Source organism: Neodiprion fabricii, chromosome 6 (assembly GCF_021155785.1).
Source record: "Neodiprion fabricii isolate iyNeoFabr1 chromosome 6, iyNeoFabr1.1, whole genome shotgun sequence".
Taxonomy (NCBI): domain Eukaryota; kingdom Metazoa; phylum Arthropoda; class Insecta; order Hymenoptera; family Diprionidae; genus Neodiprion; species Neodiprion fabricii.
The window spans coordinates 9,890,463-9,908,983 of record NC_060244.1 but is presented as its reverse complement, the minus strand read 5'-3'; the positions used below and the strand labels follow the sequence as shown (position 1 = coordinate 9,908,983).

General features: G+C 38.2%; 2 protein-coding genes across 3 annotated transcripts; one reads left to right on the top strand and one right to left on the bottom strand.

Moving 5' to 3' along the window:
- Nucleotides 1–308: 308 nt before the first annotated feature.
- On the top strand, nucleotides 309–4,962 carry LOC124184204 (testis-expressed protein 10 homolog). Its single transcript, XM_046573629.1, has 5 exons — nucleotides 309–993; nucleotides 1,087–2,248; nucleotides 2,432–2,669; nucleotides 2,793–2,947; nucleotides 3,057–4,962. The coding sequence occupies exons 1-5, from the start codon at nucleotides 787–789 to the stop codon at nucleotides 3,158–3,160; spliced, it is 1,866 nt and encodes a 621-aa protein (XP_046429585.1). The 5' UTR covers nucleotides 309–786; the 3' UTR covers nucleotides 3,161–4,962.
- Nucleotides 4,846–18,391, bottom strand: LOC124184199 (polyamine-transporting ATPase 13A3-like). Of its 2 annotated transcripts, none has more exons than XM_046573616.1 (17): nucleotides 18,277–18,391; nucleotides 15,237–15,307; nucleotides 14,897–15,064; nucleotides 14,674–14,744; nucleotides 13,735–13,995; nucleotides 13,457–13,661; nucleotides 13,094–13,292; nucleotides 11,009–11,120; nucleotides 10,598–10,787; nucleotides 10,207–10,407; nucleotides 9,819–10,004; nucleotides 8,964–9,338; nucleotides 8,587–8,728; nucleotides 8,149–8,297; nucleotides 7,033–7,261; nucleotides 6,292–6,373; nucleotides 4,846–6,172 (listed from the first exon to the last, which is right to left on the bottom strand). In XM_046573616.1, the coding sequence occupies exons 1-17, from the start codon at nucleotides 18,290–18,292 to the stop codon at nucleotides 5,110–5,112; spliced, it is 3,720 nt and encodes a 1,239-aa protein (XP_046429572.1). In that variant the 5' UTR covers nucleotides 18,293–18,391; the 3' UTR covers nucleotides 4,846–5,109. The 2 variants fall into 2 exon arrangements, with proteins under 2 accessions (XP_046429572.1, XP_046429573.1); XM_046573617.1 differs by lacking the exon at nucleotides 18,277–18,391 and adding an exon at nucleotides 15,834–15,936.
- Nucleotides 18,392–18,521: the final 130 nt, after the last annotated feature.

Below are 18,521 nucleotides of genomic sequence, written 5' to 3'. Positions count from 1 at the left end.
CAGAAGCAATCATGTATTCTTACGGTTGTGTGTGGTATGACTTACAGGTATGACATGAGTGTATCGCAGATGATAAAGCAGGTTCGCAACCATATAAAATTACCCTCATTACATTTTTTTTTAATTGGTTGCCAACGTAAATGTGGAATCAATATTTGGTTCCGTATTAATTAGTTCAATTGCAATTCACGGTAAACAGCCATTTTATAATTCAAAATGTTGCTAACCGTCGGTGCATTGTTCAAACATGCATACATGCATTTTAATAACGGCGAACGCGTGTAGCTGTTCCTGATTGGTCCAAGTGACGTTCATCACCTTTGCCGCCAGCGATAATTTATAAGATAACTCGGTTTTGCGAATGTAAACCCGCAGCTTTAGGTTCAATACTTGTATTATGATACGTCAATATATAAAACTAAATTTAGTCAACCTTCGGCCAAACGGGGATAAGGTTTAGCCAATCGAATTATCGCACACAGCTGATAACGCGAATTGTCAGCAGTAATAATTAAGCTCACATTATTCAAAATTCCGTCCGGTGAAAGTTTTTTCAACAACTTTCAAATGTGTGAAATTAATCTCGTTAATTCAACGTGAGAGGGCGAAACTGAAAAATTCTCTGATAAGTCTACAAAAAATTCTATACGTCCAGACCTAACCTAACCTAACCTAACTTGTAATAGTCAACATACACCACGTTTAACGTGTTCCACAAGTGGAGCTTCGCGAGATTTTTCATATTTTGCTTTTGTACACGTAAAAATTGAAAATTAATTCCAAAAAATGGGAAAAGGCCATAGGCATCAGAAAAATTTGAAGTCAGAAAAGGCGAAAGTTAAATTGAAAACTAAGACGACTAAGACTAAGCACCTGCCAAAAGGCCTCAATGTTACAGATACGTCATTTAAAGTTAAAAAGATTCTTATTCGAGACCAGTTAAAGACGCAAAATGAAACAGATATAGTTAGTCGACGAAACTTAAATATAAAGGTATGCTATAAAATTATATTTACTTTGATCCGTTTCGAGCTCTTTCTTTTTATTTTTGATCACTGAAGAACGTGTCTCTAATGCAATTTACAGGAACTCATAACACGACTACATCATTACAACAGTTCTGTTCGTCTGGAGGCAGTAAAGGGCTTAAAAGATATCTTGTCGCACCACTCTTCAAAGATTTTGAGCTCGCAACTCCATTCTTTGCTTCAAAGCATTGCCGCTTTGTCACTTGACAAAGAGAAGAGCGTTCGAAGAGATTCTCTGAAAGCTTTGAATTTAATCTTAAAACCAGTATCAAATGATCAGCTGGAACCGTTTTTCGATATACTAATATCATACCTGAGTTGCGCCATGACGCATATTGATCCGAATATTAAGGAAGATTCTCTCTTGTTTTTGGATGTTTTAGCTGAGAATTGTGGAGTACTACTTGCTCGTAGCAGTCAAAAAGTTTTACCAAATTTTTTGGACATGATTTCCAAATTGCGAACAGAGTCAAGATTGGAAAGACAGTTGACAACAACTTTAAACTCTAAGCAGACAAGTATCAGATGGAGAATTAACGTTCTTAGTAGATTGGGCAACATTTTGACGTCTATGATCAGTGTAAACAAGTGTCAAAAACGACAAAACAACGATTTCACTTATAAATCGGAAGAGATAAACGTCACAAATTTAACACACGTACCACTTTTCCGACAAAACTATTTGCGGATACACCAGCTAAATCTTAGTAGAGGGCAGGAAATGAATATACAAGTTGGCAATGGCTCGGACCTTGAAGAGATGAAAAAATTCACTAAAGTTTTGATGCTGTTGATGATCGAAAGCTGGATAGAAGTTGCACCGAAGCAAAATGGAACTGCACAGTCAAATCTCGTCATAACTAATGAAGCTTCAAGTTTATTGAATACGATCATGAAAATAATGGAATTGTTAATTGAATATGTGGATATCTTTGAAGTAGAATTAGGTAAAAATACAATCGGAGTTTGGTTCAACAATAACTTTCGTAATATGTTTGAAAAAAGTATTCTTGAGAATTTCCCTTACTGTGAGACAAAGACATTTACAAAGTTGAAGAAAAGACAAGACGATTTTACACCAGTGTATATAAATGCCAAATGCTTGGAACAAAATTTGGCTATTTGTCACGTATACGTATGGTTATCATCAAAAAACTTCACAAACGGTAACACTCACTCTGCTAAAGATCCGGCTCTGCGTGTCCTTCAATATATGATTGGTACGTACCATAATTGCATCGTTAATTTTGACAATATTTTTATTTCTGTATGGATGAAAGATTCGACGAAATATAAGGTAATTATAAAATCAAGGTGTTATTAAGTAACCAACAATTCTACAATTGTGAATCATTCAATAATGAATACATTTCTATCATGTTAACAATTTTTATACCTGGCAGAGAGACTGGAAGATTGGTCGAGCGGGGATAATTTTGCTCTTCTGCAATTGATCAGATCTGTAAAGTGTTTGCTCCTTCGAGCGAGCAAGGTTTGGTATCATAACAAAATCAATTTGGGATCAATATTGCGAGCTATAGTCAATGTTCAATCGAAGCATGCAAAAAAAGAGTTGCGATCTCAGCTCTTTGAAGTTCTTACAAAAATTATTCTGGATCATGATGCTACGGAATTACACAGGTTCTTATTTTAATTCTCTTCTGTGCAAATGCTGTCTAATTCCAAATCCATACGTTCAGCGCAACTCTTGCACTGCACAATTTGGACGTGTTTCATAGATTTTGTACTTTTGTTGTATTCTAGTGAGGTTGCATTTAAGGAGTTTATTGCTTCGTTACCAAATTTTTTACTCAAACACAGTATCCACGAGGATACATTGAAGATGTTAAACAGAGTTGTACTGCAATACAGGAAATGGATTGAAAATAGTCTTCGAGATAAACACGAAGAAATTATTGGTAAGCAACCTTTTTTTCTACTCGTTTACTGTGATCAATTTTATTACAGAAAATAACACGATGTTCAGTTTAACATCTATTTGAGAACTTTCGAAATTATTCTTTGCAGAAAATGCGAAAAAAATTGAAATCATTGGATCCGATGATGAAAAACGTTCCCGTCTTTCAATATGCAACCTCTTTTACTTCATAGATGGACAAGTGTATTACTGAAACCTACTTACCGTTATTTCGTTCACATCGATAGTCGGTAATCGACGTGATATACATTATTTTCGATACACATATAGTGGCATTATCATTCTGTACAGATTTTGAATAGAAATACTATAATGCACACTTGTGAACGTTCTGTACAGCTTTTCTTCCATTGAGTAATGCATCTTAGCACTGCAAGAGTGGAAAAATTATATTAAAATTAATCATTGTGACTTAAGTATATTCCCCGTCTGGTAGATGGCAAGTATTTGTTTTGGGAGAGAAATTTTCGACGAGTATAAATAAATAGATTTTTATTTTCTAAATATCTTCCGTTGGCTTACTCTTTCTGTATATCTTTACAGTATAACCAGAAATATTTTTCACATCATTTACCTGTACAAAAACTACTTCTTAATGCAATTTTACAAAAATTATATCGAAATCTATAATTTTTACATTATAATATAGACTGTATATATTATATACTTAATTTAAAAAATACTCAATCATCTCTGCTCCTCAATAAATTATGATATATATAAACCGACATTAATTACTTTTGAGTTACGCGTGAATTATATTTAGTGCATCTCATTGACCATGTAGGCAATGTGCTATATTGAATAGCACAAAATTAAGGGACAACACCACTGTGACAGTTTCAAAAAATCTATTTTTTGAAAACCATTTAAAAAAATCTAAAATACTTTCAAGATTAAGATGCCGTTGGACCCAGGTCCAAAAAATAATTATTTTCGTAGTTATTGAATATTTGCAGAGCGGTGCAGCGCTCCGCGCTGCGTCGGTTTCAACGCAAAAGTTGAAACAATTTGGGCCGATGATTATCCCCAACGTCTCCAGAACTTTCATGAGGCTTCTCAGGCCAACATTGAACACTAATACCACGATATCAGTTGCAATATCAACGATTTTTTTGCCTCCGGAGTTGGACAAATTAACAAACCTAAAACTTTGAACGTGTTTTTATCGAAACAACTTTTTTGAGTGCGGCCCGCAGCAAAACCCGAGCAATTTTTATCCGATCGACTTCAAATTTTTACTGTATCAACGAAAATAGATCATCTAATGAACTACATAGGATTTTTTCGATATTTCATTAATAATAAAAGTTATAGCCTATTTCGACGAGAAATTTTGCTCAAAAATCATTCTTTAATTTCAAAAGCGTGTCTATTTTTTAAAAATCAATTTTTTTCCAAATTCCTATGTACTTCACTTCAAAATAACGAAAACACTGCGAATTTTTTTTAAGTCGACGTTGAAGAGAGTTTTTCTGCGTGCCGCGAACCACTGCGGAGACAACAGCTCCTGAAAAATGTGTAAAAAATGTTTTTTGAAGAATTAATAAACAAGGAAAAAAACGCAAAAATTTTTTTTCGAATATTTCTTATTTTTCCCACGAAAAAAATTATTGAAAAATGTAAAAAAAAACAGGGGGTCACAGTGGTGTTGTCCCTTAAAACTCATCGTTGAAAAGAGCAATGTGATGTTGGCTTAGTTAGTTATAAAAAAAAGAATCGGTCAAGTTCATGATGAATTAAAAATGAAATTCAAATAAAATTTCGCCTTTGATAAACTAAAATTACAGTTCAATGAGATCTTATATTTGCATGATGTACATACATTACTCTCTCTCTTTTATATACAGTGCGTATATTATATACTTATCCACCAGTAGGTTCGAATTGAGAATATGATGACTTTTTTTTTCATTTTTTCGACTAATGATGTTGCATTCTGGGTATGTCGGTGTGACTCCTGTATTATCGTAAGACTGCACCAGTCATCACCGGCTGCAGTTAGCAAAAAAGTACAATCGTATTGTAACAACGCCAGGCGTTGATGCAAAAAAAAAAAAAGAAGAAATTCTTCGTGGGTGAAAATTTATTATGTCGTATTAACTTTGTCGGATTTTCCCACAATTTGTATAACAATTATGCTCAGCATTTAGTCATCATATTTTCCTTATCTTCCTTTTCATCATTGACAAATGCTACATTTTCTATCCCGTTAGCACTTTGGACTTGTACGTCTTGTGCAGCAGGCATTGCGGTGAAAGTACCAGATTTACCGTTTTTCGTGATCGGTTCAACACCGGAAATGCTTTCGTTACCCGGTATGTCAGAAATATTTCCGACGCTGGGAGTGATCGGCAAGACTGGACGCAGTGGACTCAGCCGGGGCCACGTTAAAGTGTTCCTAAGATAGTGGCCGATGGCCAAATATTGTTTCTTAGACTTTTCGGGTCGGTAAAATCTCGGCCGAAGCTTTTTCTCGATAAGATATTCGATCACGAATGACTCGAAGAACAAGCAGACGAGAAAGTTTGCGCACGAGAGCACCAGTATTCCAAACCGCCATTCGTAATTCGGAGGCAAGATCAACTGTAACGCGTTTATTACCCAATTAGCCGGATACAGAGTGATGTAAACGCATACGCCGATCAGGAGTAATATCGACATCGTGAATGCCGTGTTCGTGTAAATCGGTTTTCTGTAGGGCTGGCCACGCGAGAACACGACCGCCATTGTTATGTACTGAAACATGGAAACGCAGAAGACCGAATAGTTTTGGTAACACGTGTAGCCGACTTTCTCGGAATACTTGAAAGGAACGAACCACGAGAAGCGTTGAACCACGTAAAACGCGACGCTTTGGAACACGGTCATAATGAACATCAGGAATATCAGAGATAGCAAGGGTGTAAAACTGAGCAGGCTCGTACTCGGTGGTTCTTTCGCCAGTTTGCCCTCGTAGGCCTGTGTTTTGCCGAAGAAAAACGCAAAGTTCACTATCAAGCAAATGTCGATGAACAAAAATTGCAAATCCGTCAAATTGGAATCGATCGAGTACAGTATTACTACGGACAAGAATTCCGTCAGTGAATAGGCAACCATGAATTTGAATATCCCAAACGATGTGACTAACGCTGCTCTTCCTTGTCTTATCACTTGGAGCATGCATCTTATGTCCGGTGTGCGTGATGTGAACGGGCTCGCAACGCTGTAAAAACATGGAAAATACCATTGGAATAAAAATCTACTCTCGGTCCATCCAGTTTGCAAAATAACGCAATCGACCTCGATGTCACGTGGAAAGAATAGGGAGAAAAATTTCCTCACCTAGACTCGGATTCCGAAAGAGACACTCCTGCATGGGCTGCCTTCAAAGCTCCGCAATCGTTGGCGCCGTCTCCGCACATTGCTGGAACGAATTATGCATCAGAATGAAGTTAGTAACGTTACTGTAGTGATTAAAGTTATCGACAATCGTTATTTTACAGTTGCAGGCCTGTCTGAAATTCAGTAAATCATAATAAGGAAATATCATGTATTCATTATTTGAAAATATAACTGGGTACTTCAAAGTCACTATAAGCTTGCAAAATAGTAATTTCTCCCCCCAATGTTTCGTTACGTTACGTTAACGTTACTAACTTCAGACTCATCATTATTTTTTAACAACTCTATGAAATAACCAACAGCGGTCAATATCCAGTCAAGTTTTCCTTTGCACACGTGTAACTAATTATAAGTAAAAATAATTTTTTCAACAACCTCACACATCGATTGGTCTCACTCTAAAGGTAAAATTTGTATGAATATAAAAATTTTGACAATGAATCGCTTGTAAAATGCAGTATGTTTCAGAGAAATGAACGTGTAAAGATTTTCCTAGCGAACATATCTCGAAAAGGACCCCATGAATTTATCTGCTGGAATAACAATTTGTCTAAAATATTCTCTGCAGAGTTTTTCAGCAAAATAATTAGCGAAATACTGACGTGACTGGAAAATATTCGATTAAGGATATATAAGTTTTTAAGCACAATACGCGTGCGTAACGCAATTTGAGTCACGTACCAACGTAGTACCCGAGTTGCATCAGTTCCAGGACAAGTTGCTGTTTCTGATCGCTGGTCATTCGAGCGAATACAGCACCTCTGACACATATTCGTGAAAGTATTTCGGGATAGTGTTCTCGTAGTAGGGCCCAAGTTTGACCAGTTAAAGCGAATCTGTAGCCATCAACGTCGATTCCTCGCTCGATTGCATCCAGTGTTCGTATCATCAATTGTTTATTCTGTATTTTCTGCATCACAACAAAATGACCATTCACTGTTAAATGTTTGGCCAAACTATTACATTGTTAACGGTTGGATTGGAAATTGGATAGGGTTTCACAGCGTACAGTTTCGGTGCATGTTCAAAGTTAGTATGGACTCTTCAAGCACTGTTTGTGTATTTGTGATACTTGATGATTCAAATAATTATAGAAGGAACAGAAATTGCAAACACGTCATTAGCTTTCCTTTTCTTTCAGAAGTACATTTCACGCTAATTTATCCGCAAACTGAAACAGCGATATTCACTATAACGCAGCGATCCATTTTTTTTCTCAAAATTATAGAACACGAAAAATTTTGCACGTACAGTTCTTTGCTGAAGATTGAGAATCACCGAAGAAAACTACAAGGCATTTTCAAAATCCAGCATTTCTATAAAGAAAAACCGATGGTTTTCGGAAATTGGATTTTATGTACATATGTCGGCTATTCCTCGTGTTCTATTCCGATCTGTAATGAGAAGTGCTCGATGTGAGCGAGTATTCTTTTTTACTTGACCGAACCGATTCGGTTGATTAAACGAAGCCTTTCACTAGCAGCAGCGCAAATGATGCTGTGTTATGTTTGTAGCCTAGCAAGAACTAGCGCTGCTACGGATATCGAGAATACGAAAGCTGTCGTTTTTACCGTCGATTCTTCGACCTAAACATGCAATTATGCGTTCGCACCGCTGGTTCCGCTCTTTTTATGACACGTGTAACATAATCTCAAGGCTAGGGATTATGCATGGAGCAAATTAAGTCGTTTCCTGTTATGGAAAGTATACGCTGGGTGAAAAATAAGATTGTTCTTGGACTTTGCCGAATGGACGTTACTGTAATTATTCTTATTGTGAGATTTTTTTCTCCATTACCATTTTGGCGGGCGCTCCTTGGGCGTTGAAAAATATTTCAGGCTGAGATTTCAAATTTCCTGGTACAACGGTCACGTCAATTACAGTTTCGAAAGGCGATAATATACCACAGTCTTTCGCAACACTGACAGCAGTTTGGATATTGTCTCCTGAAAGTTTGTTAAAACTATGTAAGTTATATTACTCTACGTTTAACGTAATTTAATACGTCCCACGAGCAAATTTTCGTACATTCATTTTTCAATATCAGCATCGTCAAATAATTTTCGGCATTGAAAAATTGCTTGATCATGTAATTGCTGTTTTTTCGCCGTGGCAATCATGTTTCACAGTAATAAGCAGCATCATACAAAATCTTATTTTTTTGGACGTCAAAATATTTATTAAAAAAAAAAAAAAAATAGGAAAACATAAGCTTTGTTCCATAGGTAAACTGACCTGTTACCATTACGACGCCGATCTCGGCTTCCCTCAGCTCTTTTATGACCTCGACCGTCGGCTTTTTTAAACGATTTTCCAGTACAACCAACCCGAGGAATTCCAAATTTTTTTCCACTTGATCTCTTGACATTCTCTGAATCTAAAAAACCATTGCATAGGAATATATGCGTTTGTGTATTATACCAAGACTAAAAAAAAAAAAAACAAATCGACAGAATTTATGCACGACTGCCCACTGTACTGCAGCATAATGGGTTGACTCTTTTAAAGATTGATTCTTTTCTTTTAAACTGGATTTCAATTTGTTTTTTGTGAAAAATCAATCTGGAAGCCCAGCAAACTCCTTTTCCTTTCCTCGTCCCATCTATATTCACCTTAGCGTAATTGCCTTCAACGGATGTACGAGCAAGAGCAATGACTCTGTACCCCTGTTCGGTGTACCGCTGCAAAGCTTCGGTAATATTCCTTGGTATGGAGTCGGATTTACTCAAGCTGAGTATCATCTCGGGGGATCCCTTTGTGTACGCCAAAAAACGGTCGGACCCCAGCACCCTGACGATCACCGACATCCTTTGTAACGTGCTAGAAAAGTGATACTGATGCACGATCCCTATTTCCGAAATTCCGTTTATATTTTCTGTAAGGTTCTCGTTCTTTGGAGGTCTCACAATGGTCGGCACCAGCTGGTCGTACTTGCTGATGTCCTCTATTTCCGGTTCCTCGAGAATCCATCTGGTGCTCTCGAACATCTGCGAAGATAGAAAGGGAAGAAAGGGATGATACGGGAATGTGTTCAAGCTCATTGTAATACGAACATTCCAATTAGCGCTGATCATTGGCTTGGCCTCCTCCCTCGATTTCAATCGTTGAGGTAATGTCGATTCAGATGCGATTAAAGAAAAAAAATTTTGACACAATCTTCGAAAATGATCTATCATACTATTTTCATACCACCCGAGGCGCGAGTGAATGTAATTTCTAAATGTGCCAGAATATCTTCACTCCAGGAATCATTACTTTAGCATCGTTTACTAGACGAGTAACTTCACGGCTTCTCAGAAACTTGTAATCTGAACACGACTTTGAGCTGCAAGGATTCAAACGATTCACCGTTGGATATCAGAGATATCAAACGATCTCAAAGACTTCCCCATCGGCGAATTGCGTCTGATAGGTTGGAGCCCGCCTTTTGCGATTCTAGACGCTGAGCTCTGCATGGTGTTAGGTACCTTGACGTCCAAAGGATCTCCGCACAGCTCACCCCCGATCAACGTTAGGCTGTGACAGACCAGCATGCCTTCGAATATCGGATGAGTTTTCAGCGATGGCACATCCTTGACGGGTCCTCCGAGAACTCCATCCTTACTTGGCACGATTCCCCACATGTCCAATCCATCCTCGGTCAGAGTTCCTGTCTGATCAGAGATGGAGAAGATTGATGTTCATTTGTTCTGTATCGCACACTCTTATGATTGGATCAAGCATTGGTACGCCATAAGCTGTTCAGCTGACTTCGTTCTTTCCAAAAAAAAAAGTCCAAATTGATCTCAGAAGTGAAAATTAATCTTTATAATTATGTAATACCGTTGTCAAATGCAGACCCTAATACGTTCGTACCTTGTCGAAGCAAACGCAGTTCAAGCTCCCGGCAACGTTGATGACTCTGCTATTAATGCAGTATATTTGCTCGCATTTCAATCTCGCCTGAGCGTACAACTTCCCGACTGTCATTGCCGCAGGCAACGCAGGTGGAATCACAATCGTAATTATGTCCAACGCCTTTATCGCAATATCTCCGGCGGTCGTTCCACGGGATATCTGAATCGAACGACAGACAGCGTAAGGTTTTTGCAAGTTGTCCCTTCTAAATTTTTACAAGTACAGCTACAGAGTAAAATCTCGAATATCACGCAACTGGACCTGAGTTACTGTACCCAATAATAATATAATGACGATTTCGGTTGTCAATAATAAAGATAATATCGCAAAACCTTCCAGACCGGCTTACCTTGCTGACAATGGTGTAGGTGAAACCGCACGTTGCTATGACAGCTAGAATGGCGATGAATTTGTACGAGTCTTGGTCAAATTTGAAATCTGCAGGTGGTGGGTATAAAATAGCCGCTACCAGGGCTCCTCTGCTCGTTTCTAGTCCAGTTCTGACAACCTTGGCTAAAACCGGTCCACCGCCGTAGTACCTTTAATAATTGGATCATACTCAGCGCTCTACGTACGGTAATTAGTCGGTCGTGTCGATCCTTTGTCAACGAACAGAAATTGACCCGCTGGTCTAATGGTCAGAAGATAAAGATCTTACGGACCTCGATACGGAATATCGCGACGGCAAAAAGTCTAATCCCCGGCATTAAATTATACTGCTCACAATTTCAATAGCTGTTAATAGTTGATGGCTGTTTACCTTGTCTGTATTATCAACGTTCCACTGTACAGCGTGTGTTGGGCGCAGCTTTTTGGATCGTAGACAACTGCGTGCCGAGGCAAAGGTGTCTTTGTAACGGGTACGGATTCACCTGAAGAAAAAGTCACTGCCATTTTATTTGCATATTCAATTTGTAGAAAGCAGCTGTTCATTCGTTCCTGCTTTTAGCTAACCCGTCAAACGCCGATTAATTGGAGGGAGTGACATTGAATGGAAATACTCGAGCATTTCGCCATTCGCATTGTCGTGAGGTATCGGTATCTTTGGAATCTGGCAGTTGCATGAACATTTCTCCGGTTTCATCTCTCCGTACGTATAACGTTGCCACGTTTTACATTACTATATGGGCATTTCCACGTCAACTGTTCCGCATGACGAGTGATTTTATTCGGACATAGTGACGTCGTTGAATTTTGCAAGAAAAAAATATTTGCAAAGGATATCTAAAGATTTTCAGAACCTTTGAAGTTATGTATCTTCAAAATTTCTGTTTGATGATTTTAAAGAAAGTTTTATCTCTGTAACCATCTGTTGCATTCGTAGTTCCCCGAATTATTTTAACAGGCAAAGGTTTAAAGTCTATATGTTATTCTGGTCTGCCAAAGTGAGCAATCTAAGGATTAAATGTTGGAGCTTGTCGCGTACACTTTTGCCCCTGCATTATAGTCACAGTGTAACTTATTACAAGCTTCGAATACATTATTTCACTTAAACACGTTATTAGAATGTGTTTGGCGATCGTCGTTGCCCATTAATATGCCGCGCATGAAATTCTCTTGGGGAAGTGCCTTGATAATAATAATTGATTGTGTCCGATCGCCATAAAGCCATTTTTTGTACCGTAAACGTGCTGTGCGAAATCTGTTCTACTTCGAAAAATTGGACAAGTTCAAGAATTATGTAGCAGCCATGTAGCAAGAATACAACAAAGATTAGATATCATCGGTTTCATCGTACTCTCTTTCGTTTATATTTTTCCTCGATTGACGTGGGCAACGATCGAATACTTGTAAAAGCGTGTCGTACTGGAATAATATACTCATAAAAGGCACGCGATAAATTCGTCGCTTACTTTACCGCAAGCGGCATAAATGCACGCGACACATGCTTCAATATTTAATTACTTGCAGAGTAGATGGTACACTTAACTTTCGAAGGTCTTCAAGATAAGTTTAAAACTATATAGAACAACAAATACTTATTCGGAATTTTACAGAGTGAGAGAATACCACTGAAAACTGGATATTAGTGTCTATTTGCATGATTCGGTCAACATTTCACAGCTTGCATGAGTAACATTTTTTTCTCCCCAAACTTCGGACTTTTGTGCTTTAAACTAATTTCAGTACCTAACTGAGATTCGGATAAATGGTTTCGCATATACGAATTTCTAAGAAATTATCGAACAAAAATTTCCCAGGAGAATAACTTCCGCAGTTCTGAAAATTTACTGAATTTAAATAAAATTGCTTGCCGTAAGGACCAGTTTTAGAACAATCGTGGAACTGCTTATACAATAGCGAGTGTGCAGGTATGTTTACATCTAGATACCGTCGAATAACGCAACGATAATATTTTTTGTCACCTGCATTTAATGTGAAGCAGACACCGGCGTACTCGTCTTGGAACGCTAAGTAACAGTAGCTCATTATTATCGAGCAGGACGGTGTGTCATGGAAGAGTGGGGTGCAGTAATTAATCCAGACGGAAAGTAAAAAAACGACCATTTTCATAAACACCTTGATTTCCATGAATTCCCGTTTGCCATTGTAGATACGAAACACTTGACACAGCGAAGATACGAAGTTTTTTGTCAATAACTTAACACTAGATCGGAATTATCATCATCAGATAAAAATACCAAAGTGCTCAATTATTAAAGTGCGAGTTCTCGATTAAACCGGCAATTCAAAGTCAATTCGACAATTAAAAAATGTCGATTATAATTGTCGTAGATAATTAATAACACCGATCTCTCGCTCCGATTACATCTCAACTCCTTAAGTCTGAACCTGATATCTGAATCGATGCTCCTCTTATGTGCATTTATGCGTCATTGCTCACCTGTCAACATGGACTCGTTCAGTATGCATTGCCCTGTGAGTAGAACCGCGTCACAGACAACGATCCCTTGATATTTTGGCAGTTCAATAACGTCCCCGGGGACCAGTTCCGAGCTCGAAATGGTCTCGAACACTCCTGGTCCTCTCCAAACTCTCACATTCTCTGAGGAAGCGACGGTGCCGTGGAGGTTCTTCTGATTCTGATACCAAACACGCGATTAAAACTTCACGGATAAAACGTTAATCGCCGCGGCTTGTAATTAGAATTAGCAGGAATGTACGATAATAATTAAAGTATAGCATAAGTGATCAGATTTCCGGTAGCTCGCGGCTGAAAAATTATTTCTACACGCTTGAAACTTACCTTGCGCGTCTGAATTATCGAACTGATTATACCGAACAAAGACATGCCGATAATTGCGATCGTGTAATAGATGTATCCTTCGGCAAACCACACTGCCAAGGTGAATACTTGAAAAATATAGAACGGGTTTATGCATTCCAACAATAGTAGAACGCCTATGCTCTGCACTGGTACTAGTATTTCATTGTTGCCGTAAACGATCCTCCTGATTGTACGGAAAAAAATGTTTGAACGTTTGAATGTTGTCGTCTGAGTAATAAAACATTCTTGCATATTACCTCAACAATTGTTCCTCTCTGGATAAACCTTTGGCCTCGTGAAGATCGGCGCATAGTACGTGCTTGTCTAGGCCGATTAGCTTTGAGAATTCACTCTTCTTCGTGTCCCAAATGTAGCATTGTTTTTTACACCAGAATGCCTTGTACTCCTCGACTTCTCGTAATGTGCCATTTTCCAATTTTATTGTCAACTTTCGCCCTTCGATTTTTTTTATCAGATCTTCTTCTATTTTACCCAGCGTCTCACTCACCGATTTTTCGCTATGGATGTACAAAAGACGGTATTGTCTTACTGATGGAGTGTTATTTTTATATTTTATTTTTTTTTCATACAGCCAGACACCCAGTTATACACCAGTATTTTCTAAATTTGTTCAAAATTTCAGGGTTCTGTTTGGACTGATGATTACGTAAAGGAATCATTCATTCGGCCTAGGAATGTAAAGATTGGTGCCAAAAAGATTGAGAGCAAAACAAAATAATGACATATGGAATTTCCTTATTAGTATTTGGAAGTAAATCGTAACTAAATCTAGGTAAACCCGTATCGTGTCATTACGGAGGCAATGTAATGTCGTTATGGCAATATTCGAAGTGACATCATTTCATGGCATAAAAGCTAAGATTACGAAGAACTAATTAGTAGAGACTAGAAAATATAGTTTATGAATTTGAAATTTTATTTCAATAAAATTTTTGATCGTGTAATTAATACAAGCTGTCAATAACCATTCCAAACTGTTCAACACTACGTGTTTCAATTCCTTGCGTAAATTACTTTTGTTCTTACATAATGATGTTCAGATACTCCGGAAAACAGTTTGAGTATAAACAAGTATTTATTAAGACCTCGTTTGGAGGTAACTCGAATAGGTCCTGGTTTATCGAACAGATCAAAAAAATGTGTGAAAATTAAGGTGACATCATTCGTTACGTTACCTCAAATTCTTCGTAGAGACGGTCCTCAGATCTTTGACAAAGTACGATTTGTACTTTCCCTGATAATCGTCCTGGGGAAAATGAGAAAAGTACCAAGTAAATGAGTATAAATTCGAATTCGGAGATATAAGTTGACGTTCGCGCTTTTCACGTGCTCCTAACGAGTAACACCTGTTAAAATAGGTGAACATCTTACGAGGAGATTACGTAATGTCGTACTTACGATAATCAATAGTTTCGTAGCTCGGCTCAGAGGACATTTTCTATGAGTTGCGTACAAATACAGCTGTGGATACCAGTGAAAAAGTAATCTAACGCAACCGATAGTTACAATAAACGTCACGTAAGTCAGGAAGCTCCCCACCGTGCTCCTCTCGAAGCCGAGCACTTGCTGAAAACGTGAAAGGGATTCGAATGAATATCGTCGATGTCTTATTGTTGACTCGTTATCATTGAATTTTCCGAAAAGAACAAAAAGAAAAAGAAAAACCTTCAAAACAAGGTGATAAAGTGATTGCGGCTATAATCGTTGTACCGCATGTGGCAAAATTAATTTTACTTACCATTTCATCATCATGCCCGCTGTTGAGTGTCTGAAGGTGAGATTCAGAATGATATTTACGTTTTTTCAAGTCTATAAAACAGTAAATTCATTACATAAATATCAAAAGCAACCTGTCGGAGGAGCAAATTTTATTTCATCAGAGGCGAATTAAAGGTCAGGTATCGATGCTGAAATTGGAAGTAAATTTAAATATTCTAGAATATTGCAATGTGTTGACTGGATCAATAATTATGCAATAAAATCATCGATAATTTGCGAATTTATATATTAAAAGCAAATTCCCGGAAGTGGCAGAGATAGCTTTTGTATAATTGGCCGAAAGAAACAACATCGTACGGCTGCTTCAGGCGTAACACGCGAAGCGTGACGGAGAAATATGCTCCAAGCTTAGAGGTGATAAAATGCAGAATCTGCGCAACCGTCTGTGAACATTGGATTTGTTTTCTTAAAATTAGTACACGCGTAATGCGAGCCTTGTGATTTTAACAACTAATATTCCCCGTCAGGATGAACAACTAATCGCGCGAACATTTCGCTTGTCTGACAGACTGCGGAGAGTTATTTATTCGATCCTTGAAGTCCGAGATGTACCTACGTGTGATCAGATCAAACTTGATTTATCTTCTTATCGTGATTTCACAATTTTTCTTTCGAACGAATAAACTCGTATAAATTATCTAGACAGGCCTCGTACGTAAGATCGCAACCCTGAAGCAAACCGTGCTCTATTCAACCAGGTAATTACTCGTCGTGTCGACGCTATCTTGGTGTTGGCCGCAGACAGCGTGCATGCACCTAATCGCCTGAACACGTGTCTATAAATCAGCTTTCATATGTGGGAAAATGTGGATGATAAATTGTCACGGTCCGTTCCGCATCTTATTGATAAATGGACAGCTAATCAAACAGCTTGACAGTCAATGACGGAGAAACATTATACACGTAGACAAACAGAGTGTGTGCAAATATTAAATCATCGATGACACTGACTGCGTATTCTTTACCGGTACGAATCGTTTCTATATATCCGTGTATCTGTGTCCTTTTAAAATCGTCGAATTTTCAACGAGGCTGATAACTTGCCGTCAATAATTTTACCGTCGCTTCCACGGATGCAAAATGCAAATCCAGTTTGCGGGATAAGGAAGGGAAACTGCAGCAGCGGACTGCAGCCTGGTCATTAGTAAGCGACGTTAGATGAATGACAAAAATGGAAGAGAAGTAGAACAGAAAATACTTCGGCTCGAGTGCACGGTTAACGTGTAAGATACCAATGCATGGGTATATTCTCCAGGGAAAACAGGTAATTCTGGTTGAATTAATTAACTTTACGCTACAGGCGCCTGCATAGCCAGGGTACTTTTGACGCGTTCAGAAGTTGATTAAACGAGCAATTTTCTACTTGTGCAACACCTCTCTGTGATGCAGGTTTTCCATCACGAAATGGTACTGTATCCACTTCGCGCCCAACTATATCGACGCACTGCGACTATAACGCTCATTGTGTAACATCCGGCAATTGCATTATATAATATATTGTGAAAAGAAGATACGAAGTGTGAATTTCTGGTGAGATAAATGGATTGCATTCGAGTAACGTGGACAAGTAAACAAAAACAAATATATGCAGTTATTTAGCAATTGTTTAGTCCTGGAACAGCTGAACCGGTTGAACACAAATGACGCGGTGAAAATCGTTAGTAACTCATTAACGAATCAGTATTGAGTCTCTTTTATCAATTTACTGCTCGCGCGAGATTACAAGACTCGAGCTGCAAAAAGTGGGTAATTATTTTATGATACGTTTAACTTACAATTAGATAGCCTTGCAAGTGTCTTTTATAGCCTCTTGATGGACAGTTTCCGATAAACTGCCCTTGAATATTAATTTGGCTAATCTCTCAAATTAAATTATACGTTCGCAACGGTTCGATTACGCTGTCGTAAAATATAGGTGGAAATATCTCAAGATATCGTTCAATAGTTTCACTCGCGTATATTTGACGCGAGCACATGATTATCCCATTGAAGTTTCGAGTCATTCCTAAGATTTTCACTTCACTGGTTGAACAACGAGAACTTATCTCGATCAATCGGTATGCGATGGATCGATTGCTTCTTTTAAACCATTACCGATTTCGCCCGATTTAGATGGTCGGCGCAAATTGCAACGGTCGTGATCATAAAATAACCGGGTAACATTCACTCTGCCCTGATATATGTCCAAGGCACACTTTCACGACCGCAAATATCTTATTCACGCTTGATCAAACCGACGCCAAGTGTACTTAGTAATTTGCTATGTACTTGATAGTTTTTTGAAAAAACAACCCAACGGTCCGCGTGTTTGACAAAAAATTATTACTCAATGTATAACAAGGTGGTATAAAAAAAAAAAATGTATAAACGGCAAGCAATTTGTGCGCCGATTGTAGCTCGAGTCATACGCGTAAATACACTTACGTGGCGGAGTTGTTTCTTTTCGTAAAATCACGTTCCTCGATTACGTGCGAAGCATGCTGACACGCAATGGTTTCGAAGTAAGAAAAAGAAAAGGAAAGAAAGGAATAATGAATAAATAAACAACGTTCAAAAACGAATTCATCGCGAGAAATTTCATGCAACGAGCAACTGGCAAGGTACGGAATATGATTGTATACCAACAATTGGACAATTGTTACCCGTGTAAAATTACACTTGACGTTATCTCGAGTACCTACTCATTATGAACTACGCACTGGTGTCTATATTTACGATATCGACAACACGAGGTGTAAGGTGTTATTCGAGGGACATCTGACCAGACATTTTATGTGCGCACAAAGTAAGTGCTAGACCGATTTATTCTTGATGAACGGTTGGACTTCGAATCATCGCAAGTAAGACGGTTGCGCTCTTCCGTACGAATTAACTTTCGATGCATATTCAGTTTTTTCGCATCGTTGCTTCACCCGCTATAGGCGAGAATATAAGTATTCACATTGCGGCTGTCTCAATATAATTTAATCACTGTTTAATTTTTTTTCCTTCCCGCTTACCATTTGAGTTGCTCATAACTCCACAGTTACTCGGTAAAAATCTCCTGTGAAGTCGGTGAACCTTCCCTGCAGAAGGAAACCGCCGTGTTGCAGAAGACTTTCACTCGTCGTACGGCTGCTCAACAAATTATGGTTGTTTAATTTACATTTTAAGCGAGTACGTATTATCGACAAGAAATGCATTACCTATCTCAGTTTATACAATTAATTTCACTGCGATTGTGAATACAAAATATAACAATACA

What these genes read in the sequence shown, in the direction of transcription:
- LOC124184204 (XM_046573629.1), top strand. Translation starts at nt 787, where the DNA reads ATGGGAAAAGGCCATAGGCATCAGAAAAATTTGAAGTCAGAAAAGGCG. An exon ending in TGTCCTTCAATATATGATTG is followed by an intron (nt 2,249 to 2,431) that starts GTACGTACCATA and finishes TATACCTGGCAG; the next exon opens with AGAGACTGGAAGATTGGTCG. An exon ending in TAAACACGAAGAAATTATTG is followed by an intron (nt 2,948 to 3,056) that starts GTAAGCAACCTT and finishes TATTCTTTGCAG; the next exon opens with AAAATGCGAAAAAAATTGAA.
- LOC124184199 (XM_046573616.1), bottom strand. An exon ending in GTCTCTACGAAGAATTTGAG is followed by an intron (nt 13,996 to 14,673) that starts GTAACGTAACGA and finishes GTACATCCATAG; the next exon opens with CGAAAAATCGGTGAGTGAGA. An exon ending in AAGGAGCGCCCGCCAAAATG is followed by an intron (nt 7,262 to 8,148) that starts GTAATGGAGAAA and finishes GTTGTGATGCAG; the next exon opens with AAAATACAGAATAAACAATT.